Raw genomic sequence first — 20,614 nt, 5'->3', positions numbered from 1 at the left:
CTGAGAAGCAGAGGAAGTAATGACCTGCCAGTGTCACCTATCTAAGAAGCCGCAGAGCTAGATCTGAACTCAGGCCTCTCAGGCCAACCTTCAGTACGATGCCTTCACCCCGTACCTCTGTGGTGCTGTCCTATACCCTTGTGTTCTGTAAACACCTGCTGTTGGGGGAATTCACTACGGAGTCTCTTCCAGGAAGCCTTCCCAGACTTCCCCCAGCACTGCTTGCTCCATTTTCCTGGTCACTGCTGTATCCAGTCTTCTTCCACCTACATCTTCTGCTCTTCTCTCCACCTCTGCCCGGCCCCTCCCTCGGGTGGACCCGACGCAAGGCTCGTGCCTCACTATCAGAAGGAGCTGAGTGGGCAGGAGTGAGGTGGGGCAGCCTCGTGGTTAAAGCATGTCCTGCAGTGTATTCAGCTCTGGATTCAGCCACAGCACTGCCAGTCAGCTGAGCAGGCAAGCACTCAACGTCCGCGACCCTCTTCTTACCTCTGAAGTGGAAACCCAGCACTTACCTGGCAGGGCTGCCGCCCACGCCAAGTGTGTGTGGCCCACGCCAAGTGTGTGTGGCGCTACTGGCCGCCGTGATGCTCCTAAGGAAGCGGCCCTGCCCATCCTACTGTCTGGCCACCCCCACCCCACCCCCCTGAGCTGCTTGGGGGCCCCAGAACTTACCCCCTGCTGCTGCTTCTGGAGCACAGCCAGCTCCTGCTGGTACACAGCAGAGGCAAAGGGGTACACTTGGGGCAGCTGGGCTTCTGGGCACATGAGCTCCTTCACAGTGTCTGCGGCCACCCCCCTCTGGATGGCTCTGTTGATTCTCCACACCGCCTGGAGCACTGCAGAGGAGGACAGCAAGAAATCCCACAGGCTGAGTGCTTCCTGTCATCTCTTGCTCTCCTTATTAACCAGGCTCTGCTGGGATCTCTAAGGGAAGTGGCTCTGTAACGCTTCTAGACTGCCATTCTGCTGGATTCAAAATGCATTTCTAAGTGTTCCGGAGGAAAGGCGGAGGGGGTACTTTAAAAGAGAGGCTCTGGCCAGGCAGTGGCGCACGCCTTTATCCCAGCACTCGGGAGGCAGAGGCAGAGGCAGGCAGAGCTCTGTGAGTTGGAGGCCAGCCTGGGCTACAGAGTGAGATTCAGGATAGCCAGGGTTACACAGTGAAATCCTATCCTGAAAAACGGGGGGGGGAGGTGCTCTGTGAAAGGCAATGTGTTGGGCCCAGAAATCGCGTAGGTTAGAACGCAGCAGGAAGTTCCCAAGGCAGCGAGCGCAGACTGACAGGTGGTAATGGCGCATAACTAAGATGAAGTAAGTCAAAGGGCCCTGGGGACCAAGCCTTGGTGACAGTGCAGAGACACAGAGCCAGCTCCATTTACACCAGAGCGAAGCTAAAGGGCCACAGCACCCAAGTGTGGTGAGTTGACGAACTCTGGGGCCAGTCAAGTGCCAGCAGAAATGGACACCCGCTCTGAGGAGCACAGAATCGTGTGGGGAGGAATAAGGCCACGCTGGAAGTGGGCCCACCCCAGCTCTGGCCGTGCTGAGGCAGGGCTTCTGACTGGGAGCAAGCAGACAGTTTTACAGAGAAGCCCTGGAGACGGCTCTGCAGACGTTTCCACCCGCTTCTGACAGGTGAAATGTGGGAGGAATGTCACTCGGAGGCCTGGAGGCCAGGGGCTGGGAAGGGAGCAAGGAACAGCAGCCTGTGTGGCTTAGCTGCACTGGGTGAAATGTGAGCTGGAAAGCAAGGGGGGGATCACCCAGAAGGCCTCACCTGCCAGGCCCAGGGGGTGGACCCAAAGTGTGAGATAAAGAATGAAAGAGCCAGGGCTGGAGAGATGGCTCGGCCACTAAGAACCCTCGCTGCTCTTGCGAGGGCCGGTTCAGTTCCTAGCACCCACACAGTGGCACACAGTCACCCATAATTCCAGTCCCAGGCCTCCACTTCTGGACTCCATGGGCAATGCATGCATATGGTGCAGACATACATGTAGGCAAATCACTCATGGACTTAAACATATAAAAAAAAAAAAAAAACAAAATAAGTAAATCTTTGTTGTTTGTTTGTATAGCCCCAGCTCTGTAGACCAGGCTGGCCTCGAACTCATAGAAATCCACCTGTCTCTGTCTCCTGAGTGCTGGGATTAAAGGCGTATGCCACCACCACCCAGCGTAAAGAAATCTTCAAAACAGAAGGAAGAGCCAGTTGGGTGTGGTGGCGCACATCCGTGACAGAATCACTCAGGGTTACCCCTGGGAAGCTAAGTAACTATCACATTGTGCTCCGGGCCAGCTTGAGCTACACAGTAAGATCCTATCTCAAAAGACAAAAAACAAACCAAGAGTGGAGAGCCGAAGCTTTTCTACTAAGAGATCTGCACCAAGCTCGCTCTGGCAACAACAATCAGAAATGAAGTGGGCTCCCAGGGCGGGCAGGCAGCAGCCGGGAGCAGTCCGGGGGAGGCTGTGAACTGACATTTGAAGGCTGTTGCTCAGAGGTAAATGGTGACTGAGTGACTTCAAACCTGACGTGGAGGCCAAACTACAGACCCAGTAGCTGCTGCCCCAGGACTCTGCCTTCATCCACACCCTGAATACACAGTTACAGTTGCATATCATTTTTGTTTTGTTTTAAGTTTCTTTTATCGTCCATGCAGGGATTGTTCTGCCTGCATGTGTGTGTACCACATATGTCTCATGTCTGCAGATCCAGTTTGGATCCCCTGGAACTGGAGTTACAGATGATTGTGAACCACCATGTGGGTACTAAGAACTGAACCCGGGTCCTCTGCAAGAGCAACAAGTATTCTTAACCACTGAGCCATAACAGACCTACATATAATATTTTGTTTTGTGATTTTTCGAGACAGGATTTCTCTGTGTAGCCTTAGCTGTCCTGGAACTCACTCTATAGACCAGGCTGGCCTCGAACTCACAGAGATGAATCAATCTGCCTCTGCCTCACAAGTGCTGGGATTAAAGGCATGCGCCACCACTGCCTGCTCATATAATGTTTTTTTTTTAAAGGACACTGAATTAGAATGTGTTTTGTCCTTACCTGAGAAATCACATTTCAGAAGCCAGAGAAATATAAACAGGAAGCAACAAAATTACAGGCAAACTTCTCAGAAGGAGCCTGGTCCTGAGTGGCAACAGGATGTCATTATCTTTCCTTTGATTCGTCCCTCTGGGGAGCAGAGGGCAGAGAATGTGAAGGGTAAAGTTCCTTGTTAGGCCTGGACTGGACGGCCATTTGCCTTGTCCAATACATATGCCAGTAAAGGAGCAAGATACATTCCCAGGAGCCGGCAGACCCCCCGCCCCCGCCTGGAGATGACTTACTGGCTTGCTCTTGTTCGCCCTTCTCATTGGCTGCAGCCACTCCAGCCTGGACCTCCTCCTTTTCTAGAAGCCTCACCAGACCCAGCTCCTGCAAGAGGGCAGAGGTGCAGTAGAGGAGAGTCCCCAGGCCATGGACGTGCATCAGGAGCTGCCAGGACTCAGTCCTGCCTCTCCCTGCAGGTGGAAGGACCTGGCCTACCTTTCTATCTCTCTCTTTTTTTTGTTAAACCCAGCATATGTCTAAAATAACAACAGACTAGAGTATAAATAACATCAAACAGAAAGTCAGCGCATAAAGGGCTAGAGATGGCTCCCTGGTTAAAGTGCTTCCCATGTAAGCATAAGGACTGGAGATTGGATCTGCAGAACCCATGCAAGTCTTGCCTGTAATTCCAGCCTTAGATGTAGAGACAGGATTCCCAGATCAAGCTGGCTAGTGAGACTAGCCACATTGGTGAACTCTGGGTTCAGTTAAGAGAACCTGCCTCAGTGAATAAGGCGGAGTGGTTTCGGATGATTCTTGACATCAAAGTCGGACCTCTTATACACATGCCCACACATTCGCCCTCCCCTGTGTGAACACACATAGAGACAAACACTTATTCCACAGACATCTATGCGTGAAAAATGTGGGAGGAGGGGGTCAAAGCATTGAAAATAAAGTTGATAAATCAAGACCCCGATTCAGCAATGAGAAGCATATTGTTACCTAATGGACTGGCCTGGTCCTTCCCTCCCATTCTGAGACTCTAAGCAGAGCAGACAGCCTGGTCCACTATGCTTTGGGAGATGATTCCGCCATTTAAACATGGAGTCAGTGATGATATGCACATAAAAGGCATTTCCTACCCTACGGCAGACAGGTGCTAGTCAGAGCCTGACCTGTGACTTCTGCTCTCTGTCCAAACTCAGCTGTTCCAGGTACCAGTCAGCCAAATCTCTTCTCACCCCTTGCAGGGCCAGGACAGGATCTTGAAGGGCCTCAAGCAAGGCCCCGGGGCTTTGTCTCTCCAGAGCATCATCAACAACTTCTAGAGCCCCCTGGACTGAAAAACAGCAAAACTCCAAGTGTGTGAAAGCTACCTCGTACCATCCCCAGCCAATCCTGGGAATTTGCCTTCTTCTTGCCTCCCAAAAGTTGCCTCTATCCTTGACAGCTGACACAGTGAGCTCCTGTGGTCCAGCCTACATCTTCCTCTTGGTCTTCATAGCCTTCCCATCTCACTGTTCCAGACCCTGAGCACACCCTGATCCTAACAGGCAAACGGACTCTCATTGTGAGCCTTCAGGTTGCTGCTCTGTCCACCACCTTCCCTATTCCATCTATCCCCATACTTCCTTCTATTCTTCCTGCTTCCTTTTCTTTTGAGAAAGTCTCACAACATGGCTCTGTGAGTCTTTGAACTCTTAATCTTCCTGCCTTAGACAGCTGGGATCACAGGTGTGTGGTATTACTCCCAGCTACACTTCCTTCTTGAGGGACCCTAATCCAAACATCCACCCCCAGCACTGGGAGCTGAAAGGCCTGTCCATTTGCCTCTGTCTTAATAATTTTCCATTCCCATAGGAGCTCCCTGGTATGAACCTCTTTGCTGTGGCCAGAGAGCAGGGCATAGAATCCCTGGCCTGTGAGTTTTCCCTAGGGCAGGATCTAGCTCACATAAGGTCATGGGGCTTATTAAAGCAGCCATCTCCCAGCTTCCCGGGCTCTCCCAGTCATCTCTTACCATTGGCAAGGTTGATGTGGCCCTGGATCTCTGCCTGGGTGAGGCAGGACTCATAGATGTCCTGTTCTTGACCATCATCCTGCAAAAGCAAGATGGAGAGACTTGGAGACACTGCGAAATCTTCCTCCCTATCCTTGCCACACTCACTTCTGCAGACCAATAGCCAGGCCAAAGACCAGTCTGCCTAGGACTCTGAGGAGAACCTGGGGGCTAAGCCCTGGCACCAACAGTTAAGCCAATCAGCCTGTGGACTCCCCAGGCTAGGCTCATCTCGTGCTTCATTCCAGAGCCAATTCAGCCATCCAGACTCTTCTCCAGCCTTCTTGCGCGACAGACATCACTCCAGGCTCCTCCCCTACTTCTCTAAGTCACGGGCATATCTTTGGAACTCGAGGCAGGACAAACTGAGTCCTCACTCTACTTAAGACTCCCCAGGCCTCTCAACTTATTCCCCCTGTATCCCAAGGCTTCTCCTTACGTGGTTCCTGGCATTGGCAGCCTTCTCCATCTTGGCTAGGGCCAGCAGCTCTTGGTAGACAGCTGCCAGAGGTTCCCGAAGATTCCCCAGAAGAGCATTAGGATTCTTCAAGGCAGTCAGAGTGTCCTCCACCACCCCTCGCTCCACGGCATCGTTGATGGCAAGAACAGCTGCGTGGACTTGGAGGGGCGGGAGAAGAAGGTCAAGAAGCCAGAAAGGACCCAGACCAGAGCATGGCTAGCTGTAGCACCAGGGTGCCTGACCCTTCTGCCTGTGGATAGAGGAGATGCCAAAGCCCAGCCAAGGGCTACGAGGTCGCTGTCGTCCTCATCCCATGAGGACACCCCCACCCCACCCCATGCTCCCATGTCCTACTCTAGGGCAAAGCCCTACCTGCAGCCTCATCGGCTGAAAACTCATTGGCTAGGATGCCCCCGATCTTGCTGAAGGCTGGTAACTGGAGGCCATATTTGGCCAGTTCAGAAGCGATGTTGCTGAGTTCCTCAGCTGCAATGGTACCAGAGGGGTTCTTCATTAGGCTCAGAATCCCCGTGCCCCTGCTTAGTCAGGCTATGGACCAGAGGAAGGAGCTGGCTTCTTACCTGTGAATTTCACCTTCCCGTACAGGTCATGGATCTGAGGGGCCAATCCCAGCCGGAAGAGGAAGAGACTGGGAAGAACGGAAGGCATAAGGACACACTGGGATGTAAAATTGTCCACAATAGGTATGTAAAATTGCAATGGAGGCCGAGAGGTGAAGAGCACTTAGCACTTGGCCCCGAGTCACTCTGGCCTACAGGGATAACCAGCCAAGACAAGAAAGAGCTACAGAACGGAAACTTATTTCCACAAGGAGCCTCTGTCACTGGGATGGCTCTATAGAGGACACACTGCAGTGGAATGTCACAGGTGGACAAGAGGAAGATACAGCAAACAAAGCTGCTGAAGCCAGGGATGGAGGCAAAGTAGGGCATGGGAAGGAGAGGCATAAAGAGATGATACAGTGGACACAGGCACTGGACGGTCCCATTCTATGATTCAGCCAACTGGTATACCTGCCTGTGAGTAGAACCCAGTGGCCTTCCCTGCTTGTAATATGTGGCTTGCATGTGATGCTCTTGATGGGTCCTGGTTCTGATTCATTCATGTCCCAGTCACAAACTAAGGACTTGATCCTGCTGGTCCTTCATTTCCAAGGCTCACACATGAAGGTGCCCACATACATATGAATGTAAACACCCATGCAGATCTAAACTCTCACCCTCCCCAAAACTGCCCTTTTGGCTATCCTCCCTCCTTTCTATTATATTTATTGCTATTGATTGATCCATCTATTGATCTGCCTAGAGCAGTGGTTCGCAACCTGTGTGTTGCGACCCCTTTAGGGGTTGAATGACCTTCTCCCTGGGTCACCTAAGATGATCAGAAAACACAGATATTTATAATTCATAACAGTAGCAAAATTACAGTTATGAAATAGCAACAAAATAATATGATGTTTGGGGGTCACCACAGCATGAGGAACTGTATTAAAGAGCCGCAGCATTAGGAAGATTGAGAACCAGTGACCTAGAGGAACCTGGCTGACTAAAGTCAGGGTGTGTGTGTGTGTGTGTGTGTGTGTGTGTGTGTCTCACCTGAGAGCATGAATGCAATAGATCACCCGAGGCATATTCTTCTTGTCGTAGATGTCCGTGGTCTCTGGGAGGAAGATCTAGAGGAGAAACCAGACAGTTCAGGTACAGAGGAAGGTAGTGCAGTAAGGCTTCCAAGCTGGTGCGGGACAGGTTTGGGCTGAGCAATGCACCTCTCTCTCTCTAACCAGAACAGTGAGCACCACAGCCCAGGCTTCTCAGTCAGTTTCTATAACCATCCCCATTCAGTCCAGTGTGGAAAAGGCTTACCGAGCCACTCACATAGTCAGTGTCTAGGGTTAGCTGACCTCAGGGCTAGAGGATGCAGGCCATAGCCTCCAGGAAACACAGGCCCCAGGCGCTCGGTCTCCGTGAACCCGGTCCTTGACCTGAGATTTCCATCACATACATGATGTGCTGGGGAGTTGACCATGCTCCCAGGGAAGGCCCAGCGAGGCATGGATTGCCAAGGCAGAGGCCTCTGATCTGTAGAAGCCCCTTTAAGAAGTGAAACCTAAACTCAGCACATCCTACGATACATTCAGCTTCTTCTTCTTCTTTTTTTTTTTTTTTTTTTTTGGTTTTTCGAGACAGGGTTTCTCTGTGTAGCTTTGGAGCCTGTCCTGGATCTTACTAGATAATGCAGCTGGCCTCAATCACAATTATAGATTTGCATCACTACACCCACCAAAATGTCCTGGCTACTATTTCCACGTACATGCATGCAAGCATGCGCGGTGTGTGTGTGTGTGTGTGTGTGTGTGTGTGTGTGTATGTATGTGTGTAAGGACAACCTGCAGGAGCTGATTCTCTTCTTCCACCATGTGGCAACTGGGGATCAAACTCAGATTGTCAGGTATAGGGGCAAGCTCCTTGACCCGATGAGCCAACAAACCTCATCTTTTTGTTTTTGGTTTTTGTTTGTTTGTTTGTTTTCAAGACAGTTTCTCTGTGTAGCCTTGGCTGTCCTGGAACTCACTCTGTAGACCAGGCTGTCCTCAAACTCAGAGATTCGCCTGCCTCTGCCTCCCGAGTGCTGGGATTAAAGGTGTGCGCCACCACCACCCAGCTCACCTCATTTTTATAGTTACCGTCTACAGGGAAGGAACACAGAGAAGGACCCCCACACTGCAGAATACTGCCTAGCCTTAGTTGGTTTAGTGCTTTACAAGGGGAATTTATATAGGCCCTGCAATTCTCCTACCAACATCATAGGTGGGAAGTATCACACTTACTTTACAGATGAGAAACAGGCTGGGGTTCACAGAGGGGAAGGACGAGTAACATGAATACAGAGTGTCTCGGACCTAAGGCTCCAGTCGGAAGTCCCACACCTGGGGATGGGGCAGGTTCTTGCTTCTCTCTGAAATTCTGGTGCCTGGCTGACATGAGCCGCACCCACCCACACTACACAGGCGCTCCACTACAGGACAGTGCTGATACCCTCAGCCCAGGATCCACGGAGGTGAAGGCGGAGCCCGAGCAGCCTGGTTCAAGGGCACAGAGCCCCAAGGAACGGGGCCCTTAGATAATCATCTTGGCACCCCGTTTTACCGAAGGCAGGCCGATGTGCGCCACCGCAGAAAGCCAAAAGTTGATGTTGTCTGTGTGCCGGAAATGCAAGCCCGTTGCCTGAAGAGAGAAAAGAGAATGTTTCTACAGTTCTCAGGGTGCCCTACGGGTGGAACCCAGATGCCAGCTTAAAGATTCATGGGGGTAGAGTAGACAGAGCCAAAGAACCCCACCCTGTGGATCCCCGCCCCACGGAACAGAAAAACAGCGGAGACCACCAGGAATGGGTGAGCCAGCTGGACAATGGGAAGGCTGGCGTAGGGGAGGGTCGTGCAGTAAGGCTTCCAAGCTGGCATAGGACAGGAGGCTTGGGCTGACTAGAATGCAGAAAAGGGACACGTGCCCAGAAAGGCCCTTCAGGGTGGCAAAGCCCATGAGCCTTGGAGTGTGCACCATTTGCACCTCGGGGCATGTTAAGGCCCATGCAGCAGTACCTCCCGCGGCCAGCAGAGGACCCACCCGGCAGAGTGGCACTGGCGAACACCTACTGCCCTAGTACCATTCCTTGTACTTCTTTTCAGCCTCAAAAGTGGTCATGTGTGGACTCTCAAGTTACAGGGTCACTACACCCTCACAGCTGTGACAAGGAGCGTCTTGGGAGGGAAAGGGGCAGACGGATTAACCCCACTGTGCCCACCTGGTACCGCAGCTGTTCCATGTCATAGATCTTCTTCAGGGGGACCACAGAGGGTGCAAAACAGTGGCCCAGCTTGGCCAGCAGCACTCCATTCCGGAGGCTCTCCTCCAGCTCCACCGGGGCAGGAAGCTCCTCCTTCAAGCACACCTCCATCCAGCTGTGAGCAGGAGAGCAGTTCTTACCCACCGGCAGGCCACACTTGTAGGACCCGCCCATCCCTCAAGAGCCCGGATGCAGCCTTCCTTTCCTACCCCAAATTCCCTTCTCTCCCTGTTGCTTCGCTGTTCCGCACTCCCCAAGCTGCTACAGATGCCTAAACTAGCCAACCTTGGCCTCATTCATCCTGGAAAGTCTCCCTGAGCGGCTCCCACACCTGCCTGTCTTCAAGGAGGTGTAGCCTCAACCCAAAAGGAATCTGCCACCTCTCATTCGGCATGGTTCGGCAAACTTAGGTGCAGAAAGCCCGTGTCTGATGCAATGATCTCCACAGTTCACAGTTCAGTTCTGAGGATAATAGGGGGGCACTAGGGGCCCTGTGGGTTGATCGAACAGCACACGGGACAGAAAGGCCAGACCTCTAGGAATCAGACTTTCCAAACCATCTCCCTCACTTCGACTCTGAAACTCAATTGCATTCTGCAAAAATGAGGCCGATATCACTGGTTCTGCCGGCTTCAGTGGGCAGCTGCCGGAATCAGTGAGCTGGCGATTCTGAGCACACTTTGACTCCTTGGGTAGAAGCTCCAGATATTGAGGACTACAGATATGTTTCCAAAGAGAGCCAAGTATACCTTGCTTCACACTATCACTGCTGGACACCCGATTTATTTATTTGGTTGGTTGGTTTTTCTTTTTCTCTTTTAAATCTTTTTAAAGATTTATTTATTTATTATGTATACAGTGTTCTGTCTGCACGCCAGAAGAGGGCACCAGATCTCATTACAGATGGTTGTGAGACACCATGTGGTTGCTGGGAATTGAACTCAGGACCTCTGGAAGAACAGTCAGTGCTCTTAACCGCTAAGCCATCTCTCCAGCCTGGTTGGTTGGTTTTTCAAGACAGGGTTTCTCTGTGTAGCCCTGGCTGTTCTGGAACTTGCTCAGCCACAGGGAAAAAAAAAAAAAAAAAAAAAAAAAAAAAAAAAAGGGCGGTGGTGTCACACGCCTTTAATCCCAGCACTTGAAAGGCAGGGGCAGGAGAATCTCTGTGAGTTCAAGGCCAGCCTGATCTACAAAGCAAGTTCCAGGACAGCCAGAGAGAAACCCTGTCTCAAAACAAACAAACCAATAAACACCCAAAATAATAATCATAATAATAATAATAATAATAAAATAATAATAAATTTAAAACATTTTTAAAGGAAAGAAAAAGGGACTGGGGAAATGACTCAGTAGGTCTGAGTGTTTGCCACACAGGCCTGAGCTCATAAAACCCCAAAAGGTGGCTGGGGTATGCTGGCCAGTAGCCTAGGTTTAGTGAGAGACCTTGTCTCAGGAAATAAAGTGGAGACAGACACACCAGGACATTTGACATCCTCTTCTGATGTCTATACACACCTCACATACATACACCAAACCACAAACACACACACACACACACCACACGCACACACTGCATTTGTCATGCCCTTCCTTGGTAGAATGAATCATAAGGTAACCAAATAGCCCTCAGAAGATGAAAGAATAAAGCTGCATGTGTGCTCTGTGTGGTATTTAAGTGAGTGCAGGGATGCATAATGCAAATCTCTACATATGCAGAGGCCAGGAGGAAACTGGGTGTCTTCCTTTATTGCTCTCTGCCCTATTGCCTGGAGCCAGGGTCTCTCACTGAACCTGAAGCTGACTCTTTCGACTAAGCGGCCAGGCCAGTGAGCTCCTGGGATCCACCCACCTCCAATTCCTCATTTCTGAGGCTAAGGCGCGCATAGCTAGGTCTGACTTTTTACATGCTGGTTCCTCGTGTCTTCACAGCAAGTGTTCTTACCCACTTACCTATCAACCCAGCCAGGGAAGTCATTGCTCAAGAAAAAAATTTTAGCTAATTAATGAAGAAGACATGATAGCGTTGGAAAATAGTCATTTTGTTTTGCATAAAGCCCTGGATTCTATCTCAAGCACTGGGGGAAACAAAACAAACAAAAAACCAAGCAGGCATCTTTTTTTTTTTTTTTTTTTTGTTTTTCGAGACAGGGTTTCTCTGTGTAGCTTTGTGCCTTTCCTGGAACTCACTCTGTAGCCCAGGCTGGCCTCGAACTCACAGAGATCCGCCTGCCTCTGCCTCCCGAGTGCTGGGATTAAAGGCGTGCGCCACCACGCCCGGCCAAGCAGGCACCGCCTGGCCAAGCAGGCATCTTGCATTCTCAATAACGGGTTCCAATGAGGGACAACAAGAAGTCACATGGTAAAAGCTAATGGGGAGATTTATGAGATAGAGACCACCATCACACAAACTCTCACATCAGACCTAGAATTGCTAGAGGCAGCTTTATAGGCAGCATAAGGAGATGCCATATTCCTCCTGTGAGGTGTGAGGTGAAGCACATGCTACCACCAAGAAGTCCTCCACTGACCCTGACACTAATCAAGCCTTTAAGAGTCAACATCCATCACAGGAAATACAGGGCTTGGGGGCACGGGCTGAATGACGTAGGAAGCTAATGAAGCCAGAGTGTCAGTGGTCCAGTTTCCTAAAAAGGTCAGGGACATAAACGAAAAAGGGAGAGGTGCTCCTGGCTAAAGAAGGCCTAAGAGGCAAGTGTCATGTGCAAACTTCTAGATTCTTCTTCTTTTGTGGGGGTTGGGTGCTATGGGATGTCTTTCTGGATGCTGTGAATATGTATTGCTCCCATACAAGAAAATCCAAGGGAGAGAGTGAGAGGAGAAAGGCAGAGTGGGAGAGGCGAGCCAGCTGCCGGAGGAGCAACATGGAACTGGATTCAGGTAAAGCCATGGAACACGTGGCCATATAGAGATTAAGAGTTATGGGTTGGCCGGGCGGTGGTGGCACAAGCCTTTAATCCCAGCACTCGGGAGGCAGAGCCAGGAGGATCTCTGTGAGTTCGAGGCCAGCCTGGGCTACCAAGTGAGTTCCAGGAAAGGCACAAAGCTACACAGAGAAACCCTGTCTTGAAAAACCAAAAAAAAAAAAAAAAAAAAAAAAAAAAAAAAAAAGTTATGGGTTCAGTTAAATTATAAGAACTAACTAGTAAGAAGCCTGAGTCATAGGCCATATAATTCCCAATTAATATCAAGCCTCTGAATGATTGTTTTATAAATGGCTTCAGAACTGTGGTGCAGGCGGGGGCAGGGCAAGACCAGAGAAACACAGGACCCAGGACCGGGTAGGACTGGAGAAACTTCTAATACAGGTGGGGGTGGGTTTCGAGACTGGGTTTCTCTGTGTAGCCCTGGCTGTCCCGGATCTCACTCTGTAGCCCAGGCTGGCCTCGAACTCAGAGATTCTCCTGCCTCTGCTTCCCAAGTGCTGGGATTAAATGGGTGTGCCACCATTGCCTGGCTAGACTCTTCTTTTTAATTAGACAGATTTACTTCTTTTTAATTTAAAAACTCCACTATACGTTGTCATTGTACATGGTACTTTATTATAGAAAGACAGATTTTTCTTTTTAGACAATGAATGAAGCTGGATAATGGCCTGGTTCCTGATTTCCCGGGCATTCACAGGTAATTTAGTTGGGCATTATGACAGTGTGGTAGGTAAAGAGGTACCCAAAGACTACAGAGCTATAGATGAAGGATATGGGGGAAGAATGCCTTAAAAAAAAAACAGAAAATGCTATTTTTCTTTTCTGTCTTGTTTTGAGACAGGGTCTCATGAAGTCCAGACTGGCCTCAGGCTTGCCATGTAGTAGAGGCAGACTTTGAACTCTGTGTATGTGTATGGGGTGGGAGTGGGGGTGCCTGTTCACATGGGTATACACCTGCAAGTGTGTACATATTCATGCAGAGGCCAGAGGTTGATATAAGGCAACTTCCATGATTGCTTCCCATCCTGTTTTTTGAGGTAGGGTTTCTCATTTCTCTCATTTGAACCTAGAGCTCACTAATTGGTTGGGCTGGCCAGCCAATGAACGCTGTAGATCTGCCTGCCTCTGCCTCCCCAGCCCTGGGATTACAGGTACTTTTTATGTGTACTGCGGGTCTGAATTCAGTCTTCATGCTTGCACAGCAGCATTTGCCAACTGAGGCATCCCCCTTGCCGCTGGCCATGAACTTTTTATTCTCTTACCCTCTAAGCACTGAGATTAAGGTGTGCACCATCATGCCTGGCATGACAAATGTTTTAACGTGCCCTTCCCCACAGAACGGCCCCTTGTCTGTTTGCATTTGCTTTGGAGACCGGTGCCTGAATAGGAGAGGTAGGAAAGGGGGACCAAAAGGAGTCCATCTTTCCGGACCCTGCTTACCGCTTGGCTTCTTCCAGCCGGCACAGGTACTGATAGGCAACATTCTGTCGCCTCTGCTCGTCCATCTCCTCGGCCGTGAGGCGTTCATCTAAAGTGTGAGGGGACACAGTCAAGGAATGTAGCCCCAGCTAGGGATCTCAGCACCCACACCGGGCAGCTCACAACTTTCTGTAACCAACCAGCTTCAGGGGAGCCAATGCCCTCTTCTGGCTTCTGTGGGCACCCACACACACACAGGGCATATATACACACAGACACATGCCCATAAATGAAAAGATAAGTCTTTTTTTTTTTTAAAAGATATTTTTATTTATTTTGTATACAGCATGTATGACCAGAAGAGGACATCAGATATCATTACAGATGGTTGTGAGCCACCATGTGGTTGCTGGGAATTGAACTCAGGACCTCTGGAAGAGCAGTCAGTGCTCTTAACCACTGAGCCATCTCTCCAGCCCTGAAAAAATAAATCTTAAAGAGCAAAAAATCGACAGGAACCTGAGCTCTGCAGCTGTTTTTGGTTTTTCGAAGTTTCTTGTTGTTTGCTTTCTGACTCAAAATCGCTGCTTTCCTGAGTTGATTGCTTTTTTTGTTTGTTTGTTTTTTTAATGCAGCTGTTTTTGAACATATCCCCCAGGCAGCCCCTTCCGAGCACAGAAACACTCTCCACGTCCCAGTTCACCCATTATCAGGAAACATCCTTCTTTACCAGAGACACCTCCTTCTTTCCTCTGCAGCCATCTTCCTGTCTTTCTCCTCTTTCCCAAGTCTGCCTCAAGAACGCCCTCCAGTGCCACCAGCAGGGCTATCCAAAGCCCTCCTCAGCTGGGACCTTAGTTTCGAGTCTTACCCTTCATTACGTGCTAACTTCTCAAAGACATGCTGTCCCAGGGGCTCCCGTGGAAGCATGGCTAACACAGTCAACAATTAAGCACAGTCACTCAATATCTTTCTGTCCGGCCCTGGGCTAGTGAACCTCTACTCTTAAAAAAATACAAGCCTGGCGTGGTGGCACACGCCTTTAATCCCAGCTCTGGGGAGACAGAGGCAGCCAGATCTCTGTGAGTTCAAGGCCAGTCTAGTCTACAGAATGAGATCTAGGACAGGAACCAAAACTACAGAGAAACTCTGTCCCAAAAAACAAAACAAAACATAAACAAACAAAAACAAAGGAAGAAAAAGACTGCTCTTGCAGAGGATTTGGGTTAAATTCTCCACACCAACGCGGTGTCTCACAACTGTCTATAACGCCAGTTCCAGGGACCTGATGCCTTCTTATTGCCTTCACTGGCCCCAGGCATTCTTGCAATATAAAAGACATACAGGCAAGTAAAACATAATACTTACTGAGAGAGAGAGAAAGAGAGATGGAGGAAGGAGAGGAAGGGAGGGAGGGAGAGGGAGAGGGAAAGAGGGAGGGAGAGAGAGAGAGAACACAGAGACAATTATTAGAAGAGAAAACCATGTAAGTGAATAACTCCAACCCGAAGTGAGGGGTGCAGTTATAGCCATGAGTAAGATCTCGGGCTGGCAAAGGAAGCAAACTGTTCTGAGCTTCGAAGCATGACAAGCAGGTTGAAGAAGAACAGCTGGCCCAACTGAGGGATCCACACTATTCACAAGATTAAAGGGAAGGACAAAGGGAATGTTAAAAGATCACACAGGTATCATCACTATCCTTTTTTCTATAGCTCACCCGAGGAGGAAAGCAATCTTCACGCTGAACAAAATGTAGATAACACTCTGACCTCCAAACTCAAGAACAGGGAATGCCTTAAATGGGATAGCACTCCTCTTCTGCCTTAGCCACAGTCTCTATCTCTCTGTTTCTTGTGGGGGACACAACACACAATTCAACAGGGTGAGGAAGAGCTGCGTGCATGCACGACAAAGAGCATGCAGGAGAGCATGCAGGAGACAGCTTGGTCGGTTTGGCTTTGCCTGGGCAGCAGTTATTTTCACTCCTTATCCTAGTTCCTCATCTTGGAGAGGCTGCTGTGTGATGTCAGGAAGGGCTGGGCGTGTTTGAATTGGCAGTTATAAAAGTCCAACCCCACAGACACACACTTCCAAATACAGATTTGAAAGTACTGGCCAACGGCAGAAAACTCATGGGTTCCTCTGAGGGAATTTACAAGGAACAAGAGTTGGCTGTTCAAGAATGGAAAATAAACCCCGTAAAGTGAGTGACATCACCTCAGAGCTATGAGTTGGGGACTCAGAGGGATGGAATGGGCGGGGCCTAGAGCGCGCACCAACACACGCACGCGCGCGCACACAGTCTCTCAAAAAACCAATAACAACAACGACAACAACAAAAAAGCTCCCCCACCCCCAAATCAAAAACAACAGCCACCACAAAATGGTTTTTCTGAAACTAGCATTCCCTCATGAGCTGAGTGGACACCGATTTTGCTCTTTATGTCCCAGTGGTGATGGGGTAAAGAAAGCAGGTTTTGTTTTTCATTCCGCTGATCCTTCCCAGAAACCTGGGTTTCTCTCCAAGAAAGCGGTGTTTCAGGTAGCCCGCGCCGTCCTCCAAGTACTAGGTGGCTAAGAATGACCATGAACTCTGGACCTCCTGCCTCCACTTTCCAACTGCTGGAATCACCGGAGGGAGTGCGCCACCAAGCCCGCCCTCCAGGTTCTGCATTTTAAACAAGTGGCCAGGTGATCGGGAACCCAGAAGTTTGAGAGGGGGTGTCTCCGTGCGGAATTCCATCCCGTGACACCCTTTGGCGAGTATGGTAACTGCAGAATTTTAAGGGGCCATCTAGATCGTCTGCATCCCCCGACCCTGGGGCCCCAGAACCTGAGAATAAGGGAGAGCACCCTAGGAAGGTTCGGCAGCTCGGTTACCCTGCGCACACCGGCCCACTCCCCACCGAGCCGAGCTCCGGGCAGCCCCGCCCGCGAAGGCCAAGCCCCACCGGCAGCACCCCCGTTCCACTCCCCTGAGATCCCTCTCCAACTCACAGGCTGTCCGAGCCCGGCCTGCCGCACACGGCTCCATGTTCCTTCTCCTGCCAGTTTTGAATCTCCCGCCTCTGGGACACCACCCCTCACCGCGGTCACACCGGGATGGGATGCTTCCGGTTGTGCCGCAGGGAATCCTGGGTTTCGTAGTTTCTCCCAGGTAGGGACACTAGGGATCGCTTTGGGGCAGTTCCTTGATTTGCTCTGTCTACAAGGCCCCTTCTCTGCTCAGTTGGCTTTATCAAATAGTCCCTGCCGCCGCCCTTCCTTTCTAGGTGACAAATATAGGTGTATACATGCTCTCTAGTGAGTGCTGTTGTAACAAGTATTAGACGCAGAGTCAAAGAGCTTGGAGGTCAGTGCTGCACTGAAGTAGAGAACCACTCAGCGGAGGGCAGGGACCTTCCTAGTGGAGGCTTCAGCTGATCTTGAGGCAAGATAGAAAAACAGATCTCTGCCGGGCGGTGGTGGCACACGCCTTTAATCCCAGCGCTCGGGAGGCAGAGGCAGGCGGATCTCTGTGAGTTTGGGGCACAGGCCAGCCCGGTAGCAAAGCTACACAGAGAAACCCTGTCTCGAAAAACCAAAAAGAAAAACAGATCTAATTAAAAGGGCATGGGTAGGGAATGGTGTTGTGGAATATTAGTTGAAGATGTGTTACATTTATTTATGCTGTGGAACGTTTGTTTAATGATGCAAAGATGTGCTGCATTCTTTTCTGTTGCATTTGTTTAACTCTGTGAAGCTGGGTTACTTTGCCTGTCTAAAACACCTGATGGTCTAATAAAGAGCTGACGGCCAATAACAAGGCAGGAGAAAGGATAGGCGGGGCTGGCAGGCAGAGAGAATGAATAGGAGAAATCTGGGAAGAGAAGATCAAGGGGGGGGGGCTGGAGAGATGGCTCAGAGGTAAAGAGCACTGGCTGCTCTTCCAGACGTCCTGAGTTCAATTCCCAGGACCCACATGGTAGCTCACAACCATCTGTAATGAGATCTGATATTTTCTTCTAAATAAATAAATAATCTTAAAAAAAGAATTCATTTAAAAAAAAAAAGATCAAGGATCAAGAGGAGAGAAGGATGTTGGTCAGCCACCCAACAGCAAGCCATGGAGGAAGAAGTAATGAACGGTATATAGAAGATGAAGGGGAAAGCCCAGAGACAAAAGGTTGACAGAATAATTTAAGAAAAGCTGGCTAGAAATAAGCCAAGCTAAGGCCAGGCATTCATAAGTAAGAATAAGCCTCTATGTATTAATCTGGGAGCTGGGTGGCAGGCCCCAAAGATCCAAAAGAGTAAAAAAAAAAAAATTAAAATTAAAAAATTAAAAACTAGAAATGGGGCCCCTCACCATGGAGTCTGGTTGAAATCTCTTCACCACCTAAGAGTTAAGACTTCCTACCTGGAGCTGAAGAGATGGGTCAGCAGTTAAAACCACTATCTGCTCTTCAAGAGGATCTGGGTTCAATTCCCAGCATCCACATGGCAGCTCACAACTGTCTGTAACTCCAGTTCCAGGGGATCTGACACCCATACACACGAGCAAAACACCAATGCATATAAAATGAAACTAAATAAATCATTTTTAAAAAAAGACTTTCCACACAACTAACAAAATTGATGTGAAGACTACCTACAGAGAAAATATAGAGATAATGTTTTTTTTTTAGATGTATTTATTTATTATGCACACAGTGTTCTGCAGGAGTGTACGCCTGCAGGCCAGAAGAGGGCACCAGATCTCATTACAGATGGTTGTGAGCCACCATGTGGTTGCTGGGAATTGAACTCAGGACCTCAGGAAGAACAGCCAGTGTTCTTAACCTTTGAGCGATCCCTCCAGCCCCAATAATATTCTTTTTATACAGAAATATTTCAAGTAAGAATGATACAATATGAGGAATGAACTGATCACAACCCATTATATACATATATGAAATTGCCAAATGGAAAAAAAGGAAAGAAAAACATCTTCAAGTTTCAGTGAACCATGCATGATTAAGACCTAAGCACATGTGGGTCTTCCAATCTGGCCTTGCTCCTTCTTTTCCAGATATGGACCTGCAATGTGGAGTGAAGGCCTAAGTGTTCCCCAAGTCCCTATGGGATCCCATCCTGTGGTGTCTTTGGTAAGTGGTGAATTGTAAGGGGCCATCTAAGTCACCTACATTCTCCTGACCCTGGAGCCCCAGAACCTGGGAATGCAGGAGAGTGCCCTTTGAAGGCTCTGCAGCGCAAGACAGAAGGCAGGTTTGTCTGCTTGCCGGTGTACTTCTGCAGACTCCCACGGAGCAGTGCTCTGAGCAGCCCCTGCCACAAAGGCCAAGCCCCTTTTCTGGGAATCTCACAAATAAGAATATGATCATTGTTTACAGTAAAAAACATAGTTCAGCTGTCTTGTGCAATCTTCATGTCTGCCTACGGCTTTCCCTGCTCCATGTGACCTTGTCCCATGCACCTTGACAACCAACCAATGATCCCTTAGGTTCCCTGGCAACCTTCGATGTAACTTCAGAAGCCGTCGAAATCTGATATATGGTTATTACAAAGGCACAAAAAGCATGAGTCACGGCAGAAGCCCACACCCATGCTTGGGTGTGTAGTCTCTCTCTTTTCCCTATTAACAGCTGTGCTTAAATCTATGCTCAAAGCTCCTATTAATAAAACTCCATTTCTGCTTCATTCTGACTTGTCCTGAAATTCCTTTCTGCAGCAAAATCAGAATCCCGGCTTCACCTGGCAGAGGTCTCTGAAACGAACTCAGGCTGCTACAGTGGCGGCAGGGAGCTGTGCCTCTGGCCCCTGATTATCAAAGCTGAAACTGGAAGAATTTACCAGATTCAAGGTGAGGGGCGCCCCACACAGTGGGAACAGCATGGGTAACAATATTTAGGGACCTTCAGCTTGTCTTAGTGATGTGGAGAAAAGGTCAGCGAGGGAGACAGACATGGTCCGTAGGCACCTTGCCAAGGCACGGAGACCGCAGCTGGTGAGCAACTACCAACCCTTTAGACGCAGGTCAGAGCAGCCTCGTGCTTTAGAAAAGATGACAGCAGGGACCTGGAGAGAGAGAGACTGGGTACAGACTAATTGGGAAGCCACTTCAGTGGCACAGAGGACCGATAATACGGCTTCACTAATAAAGACAATTATAACAACTATGGTGAGAAAAGGAGCGGGCGGGCGGGCAGGCGGGCATAGTGTGGGCTAGGCTTTTCTGACCTATATTTTCTCCCTTCTCCACATGTCATGCAAGCAGCGGTGGCCAAGGCTCAAAGCCTCATGGCAGACATTTGAAAAGGCTCTAAGATAGCTATTGTTAAATGTCAACCCGGTAGAATCACCTGGAAGACAGGCCTCTAGCCGTGCGTGGGGGGGTTGTGTTGGTTATGTTAACTGATGTAAGAAGACCTTTTAAAATCGTGGGTGGGACCATTCCCTGGCCAGGGGCTCCTGGACTGCATAAAGTGGGGCTGAGCAGACAGCCCTGCATTTGGCTCTTGCTGTTTCCTGATTGTAGATGCAGCTACTTCAAGGTCCTGCTGCTCTGATTTCAGACCAGGATGAACTGTACCTTGAACTATGAGCTCATATAAATCCTTTCTCTCTTCAGTTGCTTTTCTAAAAAGTCATGTATATGAATGCTGTTTTGAGATTATGATCACATTCCTCCCTCCCTTTCCTCCCTCCAAAGCCTTCCATATACCCCCTTACTCTCTTTCAAATTCATGGCCTCTTTTTTACTAATTGTCAGTGCATTCATATATGTTTATGTACACGCATGTATATTCCTAAATATAACCCACTCAGTCTGT

At 49.4% G+C, this 20,614-nt stretch overlaps 1 protein-coding gene across 1 annotated transcript in view; it reads right to left on the bottom strand.

Moving 5' to 3' along the window:
* Iqgap3 (IQ motif containing GTPase activating protein 3) overlaps positions 1–16,902 on the bottom strand; it is a 42,777-nt gene extending 25,875 nt beyond the window's left edge. The window contains 12 exon segments of the mRNA XM_028857666.2: positions 676–839; positions 3,349–3,436; positions 4,231–4,394; positions 5,076–5,154; positions 5,554–5,732; positions 5,947–6,060; positions 6,156–6,223; positions 7,191–7,267; positions 8,742–8,819; positions 9,397–9,553; positions 13,824–13,911; positions 16,800–16,902. Coding sequence (XP_028713499.1) covers positions 676–839; positions 3,349–3,436; positions 4,231–4,394; positions 5,076–5,154; positions 5,554–5,732; positions 5,947–6,060; positions 6,156–6,223; positions 7,191–7,267; positions 8,742–8,819; positions 9,397–9,553; positions 13,824–13,911; positions 16,800–16,836 — 1,293 coding nt within the window. The 5' untranslated portion in view covers positions 16,837–16,902.
* Positions 16,903–20,614: the final 3,712 nt, after the last annotated feature.

Source organism: Peromyscus leucopus, chromosome 6 (genome assembly GCF_004664715.2).
Source record: "Peromyscus leucopus breed LL Stock chromosome 6, UCI_PerLeu_2.1, whole genome shotgun sequence".
NCBI classification, from domain to species: domain Eukaryota; kingdom Metazoa; phylum Chordata; class Mammalia; order Rodentia; family Cricetidae; genus Peromyscus; species Peromyscus leucopus.
Note: the sequence above shows the minus strand (reverse complement) of the source record. Positions and strands in the feature narration are given on the sequence as shown.